The 10,059-nt window shown below is 41.3% G+C and overlaps 1 protein-coding gene across 1 annotated transcript; it reads left to right on the top strand.

Moving 5' to 3' along the window:
* Window positions 1-346: 346 nt before the first annotated feature.
* On the top strand, window positions 347-9,575 carry LOC118829383 (pulmonary surfactant-associated protein A-like). Its single transcript, XM_036736402.1, has 5 exons — window positions 347-452; window positions 947-1,158; window positions 2,084-2,191; window positions 5,770-5,844; window positions 8,852-9,575. Exons 2-5 carry the CDS (start codon window positions 960-962, stop codon window positions 9,226-9,228), a joined length of 759 nt encoding a protein of 252 aa, XP_036592297.1. The 5' UTR covers window positions 347-452; window positions 947-959; the 3' UTR covers window positions 9,229-9,575.
* Window positions 9,576-10,059: the final 484 nt, after the last annotated feature.

Genomic DNA, 10,059 nt, shown 5'->3' with positions numbered 1-10,059 from the left:
CAACTAGAGCCCTGGAAAGTAGTTTCCAGGTCTTCTCCCTTTCTTAGATACTCCATGGAGTCCCTATTCTACTAAAGTAGTCTCTGTTCTAGAGAAGAGATTAGGAGCTCAGAGAATATTGTATAATGAATGAAAGAGAGAAGGAGGGAAAAGAAAAAAAGCAAATTCTCATGATGTGACTTGTCAATAAAAAGTTTCAAGAAGAAGGGACAGAAAAGGTGTGTTAGGCATAGGGGACACATAGAGAGAATGTTTATTCTACCCAATAAATTGCCAGCTTTCCCACAAGTCCTAGTAAACAGAGAGGTGGGTACTAAGTTCAGCTGTAGACTAATCTGTGGATTGAGTACAAGGGCAGGAGTCAGATCCTAATCAGATTGACCTGGGCAGAGGTGCCTCAGCATGTCCTGCTAAACCCGGTCTTCTCCTTCATCCTTTGGAATCATAGAGAGGTAGGGTTCATGGACCAAATTTCAGAGTTTTTGTGAACTTGGAGGGGAAAAATTACATCTTTGTTTTCACTATTCCTATCTGAAATTTAGCATTTCTTTGAATTATTTGAAAAACATCATTCTGAGAAGGGCTCCATCAGTGTCATCCAACTGCCAAAAGGGTCCATGACACAAGAAAAGATTAAGGACCCCTGGGGGTCAGAGGATAGCCTCTCTTGCTGTCTTTTCCTTTCTGTTTAGATCTTGTTCAAATGGAAGGCTGACCTGGCTCCTTAACTTGGATCAGAATGAGGGAATCCCAAGAATCTTTTCTTCCCCATGTAGATCTTCTCTCTGTAATGGGTAGTTTTCATTCAGGATCCTTTCTTGGGTGACCTTTCCTGATCATGCCTCCATTTGGAAGATGGGGTTAGTTCTATCCTGGCAAAGGGGAAGGGACATCAAAATCACTTTGACCCAAGTCATTGTAAATGATTCTCCTTGACATTTCCCAGGTCTGGGGTTTTAATGATGGCTCTGGGGCACCTGCTCAGTCTCTTGCTCCTAGAGTGGGCATTCATTAGATCCTGCTCAGAATCAATGGAAAATGAAGAGGCGCTATTCGATTACTCAGCCACTCATTGTAATAGTCCTTGGACCACTGGACTGCCTGGGAGAGATGGACGAGATGGGAGAGATGGACCCAAGGGAGAAAAGGGAGATCCAGGTATGTGAAAAGCAACAATTCCTAGGTAAGAGCAAAAGTGTGAGATCATAGTATTAGTCACTGAAAGGATCTTATGGAACATATCCCCAACCTCCTCAGTTCATATTTAAGAAAACTGAAAGCCATAGAAGGGGGATGATTTTTGCAAAACACACTACAAACTGTTAATAGACCTAGAACCAGAACCCAGGCCTCTGGACTCCTTTGTTATGTGCCTTTCTCATCACATCTTGCTGCATCTTTACAACATATTCTCCCTGAAGGACTTTCAATACAAGGTCTCAGTTTCTCTAGGAAACCTGTTGACTTTTTGTTGTTCAGTCATGTCCTACTCTTAGTGACCCCATTTGGTATTTTCTTGTCAAAGATATAGAAGTTGTTCACCATTTTCTTCTCCAGCTCATTTTACAGATGAGGAAATTGAGGTAAATAAGGTTAAGTGACTTGCCCTAGGTCACACAGCTAGTAAGTGTCTGAGGCTGGATTTGAACTCAGGAAGATGAGTCTTCTTGACCCCAGGCCCAGCACTCTATCTACTGTGCCACCTAGCTGCTCTCTGGACTGCTGGGACTTAATGATTCTGGGGACATATTCTGCCAATGATGGCTCAGTGGTCAAGGTTTCAATGATCTTTTCTGGAATCTTCCAATATTTCTCTTTTAAAGAAACCTTACAAAACACTCCACTGGATGTTAAGGTTAATAGGCCTCAGGGATTCCATTTCATGGAATCACTGGATTCCCATGTCCTTATAAGGGCTCAAAGCAGCAAATCCAGGATGAAACAAAGATCAAATGTTGAAGTGTAGTGTTTTTTCTCACATTCATTAAAAGAAAAAATAAATAAAACTTGTATTTAGTTTTCATAGGTGAAGGTCTGCCTGATGTGTATATGATTTATGTGATAAAATAATTCCTATTAATAGGTGAAGGGATCAGAGGCCTCCAGGGAATTCCAGGCAGGTTGGGGCCTCCAGGAGACCCAGGGCCACCAGGACCTCCAGGAATCAAGGGCATGAAAGGAGAACCAAGTGGTAAGAAGTTCTATGCTTTCTATCTTAATGAGGTATGGGAGCAGGTTGGGAAGGGGCTATCTGCAGACCAAAGGGAGGTTGGAGAGGAAATGGGAAGTCATTCTCAAGCTTTTTGAGTCTTCAGACCACTCTAATGGGATAACCTCATAAGCTAGGTGGAGGAAAGCCAGAATTGCCCCAAAATGAATATATAATGCCCAGAGAAGGGGCAGGGCTATCCCTTGAAAAAAAAATGGTTTCCTGGAGTGGGGTGGGGGAGCTGCTGAGTGCCAATTATCTTTTAATGTTGGTTCAGCCAAGGTAACCAGCAGCTCCCATTCCCAAGTGCATTCTGGTACAATTGTTCTACCTCTGCACCCCCAGGAGCAGCCAGCCAGCTGCTGCCCAGAAGGGCTTTCAGGCAAAATCAGGTCTAACCCCACCTATCCCCCTCCACGCTCTAGGGCTTGAAATCTTGATTAGACTTTCTCTCACCACGTTCAAAACAAAGGGAAAATAAGTGTAGTATGAATAATCTTAAATTTATTAAGGAATTGCAGGAAGTCTCTCTAATTTACCCTTACCCAGCATGCAACCTGGGCAGGGCAGCATTTCCATGCCTTCGGAGACAAATGATCTTATAGTGGATGATGATCTTTTTTTTTTTTTTTTTTAGTAGCAGCTTAGTATTACAAGGAAAATAAAAATGAAAGATGTAGACAAATAAAGCCTTCAAAATGTCAGCTGCTTCAACTGGCAGTTGAGAAGGGACAAAAAGGGTATCTTTTCCCTGTGCCCACCCCCCCACCCCCACCCCAATGGATCTGAGGGAAAAGCAGGGAAGTGAATGACAAAGTAGTAAATAGCAAATGGATCCCCACTGCAAGGAAGAAAGGCATAGAAAGTTTCTGCCATTCTATGTTTCTGGGAAGGAGGGGAAAAACCCAGGCTGGCTGGGAAACTGTAGCCTGAGCCCTGATATTATAAGTCAGTCAACAAGCCTCATCTGGAGACATAACTAAGCCATCCTTCCATGGACAAGTGTGTTACTCACCCATTCTACAAGACTCTTTTGACCTTGAGGACAGTGTGTCCACAGTAGACAAAGCGCAAGCAATAATTCACACACACACACGTTTCTTCCTTAAAGCAAGGGTGTCTGTTTACTGAACACAGAGGAGCCATCTAGATACTCATTACTTCAGGAAAACATTAGCTCAAAGACAAATAGGCAGTTGGATTAGAGAGCTACCATGCATGGGAGCCATATAGAAAAAACATACACAGGAAAAAGTGATTCACTCATTTTTTTCAATAATAATACTAGTTAAATAATAATAAAGTTAGCTGTAATAGCTAGCTTTTGTACAGTACTTACTATGTGCCAAGCACCGTGCTGAATACTTTATAATTATTATCCCATTTGATCCTTAAAACTACTCTGGGAGCTAGGTGCTATGATTATCCCCATTTTACAGACGAGGAAAGCAAGGCAAATGGTGTTTAAGTGACTTGCCCAGGGTCACACAGTTAGTAAGTGTCAGAGGCAGGATTTGAACTTAGGTCTTCCTGACTCCAGGACCAGCACTCTATCCATTGTGACAACTAACTGCTCCATTATCGATGTTATTTTGAAATTATTAGGGGGAGGATAAAAAGAGGGAAAGGAGAATGGTCTTCCTAACCATTTTAATGCTAGTGGGAAGGAGACACACATTTCTGTGGCCATGAGCAATGAAATTTAATATAAAAACTGAGTGAATCCATACTACATAACAAGATGTTTTTTGATAGACTTTGTTTCAAGCTTAAATCACTGCTCCTTTTTTTAGCCAGAATCCTAGAAAAAATATATTTACAATCACTGCCTCCATTTCCTTCCCTTTAACTCCTCAATCCCTTGAAATCTGACTTCAACTTCTTTATTTAACTGAAACTACTCTCTCCTCAGTTATCAACAGTCTTTTAACTGCCAAATCAGACAGCCTCATCTCAGTCCTCATCCTCCTTGAGCCCTCTATAGCATCTGACACTGTTATTCACCCTTACCTCTTGAACAGTGTTTCTTCCCTGGGTTTTCATGATACTGCTCTCTCCTAGTTCTCCTTCTATCTGTCTGACAACTCCTTCTTGCCCTTCTTTGCTAGATTATCACCCATATCATACCCTTTAACTATGGGTGTATCTCAAGGTTTTGTCCTGGGCTACCTTATATGGTGATTAAAAAGGTCCAAGGGACATAATTTCTGGGTAATTTATTCATTTTATTATGTCAGCATTTTAATAAAAGGATGGTCATTTAGCTGTCCCTCTTAGACCAAGTACAATCATAGATGGGCTCATAGATGGGAATCAACTCTGATAGGTTAACAATTAATGAGAGAATTAACTTTACAATGAGGAGCTGGACCTGAACTTTGATTAAGTCATTTACTTCTTCAGTTAAGCCCAGCATTGGGCAATGTATTCAAAGAATTTATGACCCACACAAGCCTGAGCAGAACTTAATAGCTACCCTACCTGGATGTGGTCTGAACAAGAAAGTGAGTCCAATCTCATTAATAGCAATGACCTTCAAGAGACTGAACTTTTAAAATCAGGACTTTAGAAAAAGTGAGGAGTTCCAGATCTCCCCGAATCATTTGCTATTAATAATCATTTCTCTCTCATCTTTTCTTTCTCTATATGCTCTCATTTTGTTACTAACTAATCTCCCATCATCTCTTTGTGGATGTCTCCCTGATCTATATATCTAGCCTTGATATTTCTCCAGAACTCCAGTCCTGCATTGTCAACTATCAGACATTTCAAACCAGATGTCCCATAGACATCTCAAACCCAATTCAAAAATGTCATCATTATTTGTCCTCATAGCTAGCACTTATATAATACTTTAAGGCTTGTAAAGCACTTTATATATGTTAACCCACTTAATATTCACAACCCTGGGAGATAGGTACTACTACTGTCTCCATTTTATAGATAGGCAAAGAGAGGTCAAATGCTAGAAGCTCATACAGCTAGAAGTATGAATCATGTTTTGAATTCAAGCCTTTGAACTCCGGTCCCCACACTCTATCCACTATAATCCCCTCCTCCAAAATCCCTCTCTTATTTTTACCAGAAGCACCATCATCTTTCAGGTCTTCCATGTTTCCAACATTAGTGTTTTCCTGAGCTTCTCTCTTTCTCTCTCCCTCTCTCTCCCTCTCTCTGCCTCTCTCTCTCTCTCTCTCTCTCTCTCTCTCTCTCTCTCTCTCTCTCTCTCTCTCTCCCCCCCCCACCCCACCTCATTCTCTCCCTCTCTCACCCCCATTTACGATCAGTTGCCAGATATTGCCATTACTACTTCCAGAACATCCGTCTAATCCAGCATGAAGACTTTTCCAATATTGCCAGCTCCTAGCACCATTCCTTCCAAAATTACTTTTTAAAAATTTAGTCTACATTACACATATTTGCCTGGCATATAAGAGCTGATTAATAAATACTTGTTGATGGATTGATGGGATATGCATGAATATTGTATGTATGACTTGTTGGCTTGAGCTGGCTCTTTGCCTTGTCCATGGCTCCAACAAAGATTTTCTTCTTCCCAGAAAGCTGTTCTATAAGTGATGGGCAACTGAAGGTGATCTCAGACTTAAAAATTCAACTCCTGAAGTTGAAATCTGGTAAGTCTTTGGGTTCTCCCAATAGAACAGGATTCTAGAACAGGCCACTTTGGGACCAAGGGGGTGCCTGTTGTCTGGCTGAGGATGAAAACAAAGGGTCTATCACTTATTCTTTGGTTCTTGGATTTGGGTCTTGACTGAGAGAAGGGGAAAGATAAGGGAGGAAAATGGAGACAAAAGTGAGGAAAATGAAGTGATTCTTGCCTCTAATGATATTTCATTTTGATTAAGGTAGGGTTTTTCTTTCTTTTCTTTTTCTTTAAGAAAAATCTTTTGGTAAAAGGGCAGAATATCTAATTACTTCTTTTGAAAAAGGCTTAAGCAGATCAAACCAACTGTCAAATATTCCTTTTAACCCCCAGATAATGGGAGGTACTGAAAGGCCTCCCTTTGCCTAATATATCAAAAATGGTAGTGGGTGGTGAGGTCTAGCTAGCCAGGGTAGCCTCTGAGTGAGTTATCATGGCTGACCCACTCAGTAAGAGTTCTCAGTTCATCAAACCAGCTCCAAAATAATAACTAGTGAAAATTTACATAATATCAGTTGTTTTTATAGTTTCACAGGTACTTTATAAGCATTATTTCATTTGATCCTCCCAAAAATGTAGTAAGGTAGTTTTCACTGGTATTTTTAGAGGAAGAAACTAGTTCTCAAAGAAATTCAATGACTTCCCCATGGTGCAACAATTAATAAGTGCCAGAGTGTGATTTAAACTTGGGCCTCACTTAGATTCAAAGACCAATACTCTTTCCACAATACTGTACTCCCTCGTAGTAATTCAGCATAATGAAACACAAATAGAGAAACTAATAATAATATCATAATTCATTTCAATTCTATCCCCTTTGTAGGACTCTCAGTCATGCCCCATCCCCTCCCCCCCAAATTCATCTATACCCCAGAGCTCTCACAGGCCCTCTTCTCTTTTCTCTTTGCTCTCTTTTGTGATGACGTTTTGTTCTCATGCATTCAACTATGCAAATGATTCCCAAATCTAGATATTTTAATTGTGAGCAGTAGTCCCACATCAATTCCCTGCTGAATTCCTCACATTCAACATGTCCAAAGCAGAATTTATTATCTTCCTTGCTAAATCACCGGCATCCTCCTCTTAACAGCTTCACAACCTTGGAGTAAGTCCCAGCTCTCCTCTCTTCCTCACTTTCCTACCTATTCAGGGGCTGTTCTTGTTGAGTATTCCTCCACAACATTGTGCCCGATCATCGCTTTCTCTCCACTCACATAAGCACCAGTCTTGCTCAAGTTCTCATAAGCACTTTTCTTGGACTGCTACTTGATCTCCCTGCCTCCAATCTCTCCTCTCTCCAACCTACTGCCCACTCTGCTGATGAATTTATATTCCTAGAGCAAAGTTCTGGACACTCCCTTACTCAGAAAGTATCAGTAAATAAAACTCCTCTTTGACATTTAAGGTCCTTCATAACCAGCCTCTAACCTCTCTTTCTAGGCAGACTTCAACATTACTCTCCACACACCAACCCCTCATTCCATGCACTCTCCATTCCAGCTAACTTGGTTTACTTGGTGTCTGTCTACCTCAGCAATGATCTCCTGTGTCCATACCTTTTCACAGGCTCTACCCCACCCACTCCACCCAGCCCCGAATGCTCTCCCACTTCTCTTCTGCTATTTGGAGACTAGCTCCCTTCAAGGCTGAAGCCTCACTAAGAGGCTCTTCCTGACTCCCCCAAAATTACATTCTATTTATCATATATATTTTATGTATATGTATAGGATATTTCTCCCCTCCCTCCAGCCAAGTAGAATGTAGTTTCTAGAGAACAGTAACAATTTCATTTTCATCTTTGTATTCCCAAGGCTTAGAATAGCTTAGAACACGAATGGCTTAATAATTACTCATTAAACTGAACAACTATTTATTAAGCTCCTGGCACCATACTTGGTGCTCAGAACATAAACGCAAACATGAAATGCCTGCACCCTCAAGGAGCTTACACTCTAATGTACAGAGATATGTATATACAGTGTCCCCAAAGTAATTTCAATAGAGAGAAACTATTAACAACTGGGGAAATTAAAAAAGGGCTCATTGAGGAGGTAGCACCTGAATGTGCTTTGAAGGGAGCTAGAGATTCCAATAGCAAAAGGTGCTATGGAGGCACAGTTCAGATGGAAATGTAGGCTACCATCTGTGCAAAGGAATGTCACTTATGGAGAACAGTTGGTGGTCCAGTTTAGACTCGAAAGTACATGGAGGAGAATAATAGGAAAGAAGACTATAATAGCAGCAAGAGTTGTAACAAAAACAACAGCCACAATGACAAAATCAGTAACAATAACTTTAAAGGTTGCTAAGTTTTTTTTATGCTTCATTTGAGTTTCATATCAGTCCTCTGGCATTAATAGTTAGCACATTCAGTGTTTCGAGGTTTGTAAAGCACTTTACAAATATTATCTCGATTTATCTTCAGAACTATCCTAGAACATAGGGACTATTATTATCCTCCATTTTACAGATAAGGAAACTGAGGCAGACAGCAGCTAAGTGATTTGCCCAGGTTCACTCAGCTAGTAAGTGCCTGGGGTTGGATTCAAACTCAAGTTTTCTGAACTCTAAGTACATTAAGCTATCCTAGCGGTCACCCAACTGGCCATTGTTACCTACATTTTATAGAAAAGAAAACTGAGGCCCATCAAACTTAAGTAATGTCCAAGATTACACAATTCGTATTGGTCATATAGGTAATAAATGCCAGAAGTAGCATTTGAATGCAGGTTTTCCTAGCAGATGTTTTTAAATGCCAAGCAGAGGATTTCACTGATCTATTCGGAGTGGGACATACAGAGACAGAGACAGAAAGAGTTAGAAAGAAAATAAAGTGATAGCGATGGGGAGAGAAAAACAGGGTAAGAAAGATACTTCTATGAAGAGAAATATTCAGACATGCTCATATAAACAGAGAAACAAACACAGAAAAAGTGATAAAGGGAAGCTGCCCTGAATCTGTTGCCTCTAATCTCCAGCTCTTGAGTTATATGGAAGTGCAGTTCAAGTGGGAGAAAAGTTTTTTGCCACCAGTGGCCTGGCTTCTGATTTCCTCAATGTTAATGCCACTTGCCAGAAGATAGGAGGCACTATCGCCACTCCAAGGAATGAAGAAGAGAATGCTGCCATCTTGAAGCTGGTAGCAAGGCACAACACATATGCCTTCCTTGGCCTCAGAGAGGGAAAAACACCAGGGAAGTTCTATTACCTGGATGGATCCCCCGTGAACTACACCAACTGGTATGAAGGCTCTCCAGATGGGGGAGGAACTGAAAATTGTGTGGAAATGTACACAGATGGTACATGGAATGATAGATATTGCTACAAGAGTCGCCTTGCTGTCTGTGAGTTCTGAGCCCCCGTCAGAGCTGGTCCACTTGGATGAAAGAATGAAGGACTCACTGGTAAACTTGGGTGAATCATTTAGCTCAAGGGTTCATGGCCCAAAGGGGGTAAAAATCTTCTATCTCTCAGATAGGAGTCCATGAGGAAGAGGTGTTAATAATTGCTATTTGTAGCCCATAAAACAAAATAAAAACCAGTTCTGTTTCCTCGGCCAGGAATGCCCATCTGTCTCTACCCCTTTTCTCTCCCTACGCGTTTCCTAACCCATCCTTCTAGGCCTAGCTAAAGTTCTGCCTCTCTTTCTCATGTGGCCACATATGACTCTGTAATTCTATAAAATGACAAAGTAGACTTCCACTTTGGAGTCTATATAAGTTTGTGTCACCCACATTAATGTTTACCACTTACTGCCTGGTCAAGTCGCTTATTGTTTTAAGTGGGCATACCCACCTCCCCAACTTGAGTTTAAGCTTTTGAAGGGATAGGAATTTGTCTTCTCCTCCCTTAGATTTCACGGTACCTAGCAGAGGCCTGGGCAAACAGAAGACACTCAGTAAAGGCTTATTGAGTAATTGAATCAAAACAAATTAATTTTTATGGGTTTGAATTCCTATCTGCTTTGCTTTGGGAAGTGAGACCAGAGGCAATAGACCATTATTCCTGAACACTTTCATAAGATCCTGCTGAAGGAAGGCTGAAGGTACAATGCCCTGTGATTTCACTCAATCAGCGATTACCAAGCACATGGGTGTCAAGTACCTGCTGCCCCTGTGTACCCCACCAACCCTTGTGTGCCCCAATACTCTCTGTGTACCCCATGCCCCCTGTGTACCCCACCACC

Source organism: Trichosurus vulpecula, chromosome 8 (genome assembly GCF_011100635.1).
Source record: "Trichosurus vulpecula isolate mTriVul1 chromosome 8, mTriVul1.pri, whole genome shotgun sequence".
NCBI classification, from domain to species: domain Eukaryota; kingdom Metazoa; phylum Chordata; class Mammalia; order Diprotodontia; family Phalangeridae; genus Trichosurus; species Trichosurus vulpecula.
This window is presented reverse-complemented; position numbering and strand designations above follow the sequence as displayed.

Bases quoted from the DNA above. Each gene is read 5' to 3' on its own strand.
- LOC118829383 (XM_036736402.1), top strand. From the start codon at position 960: ATGATGGCTCTGGGGCACCTGCTCAGTCTCTTGCTCCTAGAGTGGGCA. The intron at 2,192-5,769 runs GTAAGAAGTTCT...TCTTCTTCCCAG, and splicing joins CATGAAAGGAGAACCAAGTG to AAAGCTGTTCTATAAGTGAT. The intron at 5,845-8,851 runs GTAAGTCTTTGG...TCTAATCTCCAG, and splicing joins ACTCCTGAAGTTGAAATCTG to CTCTTGAGTTATATGGAAGT.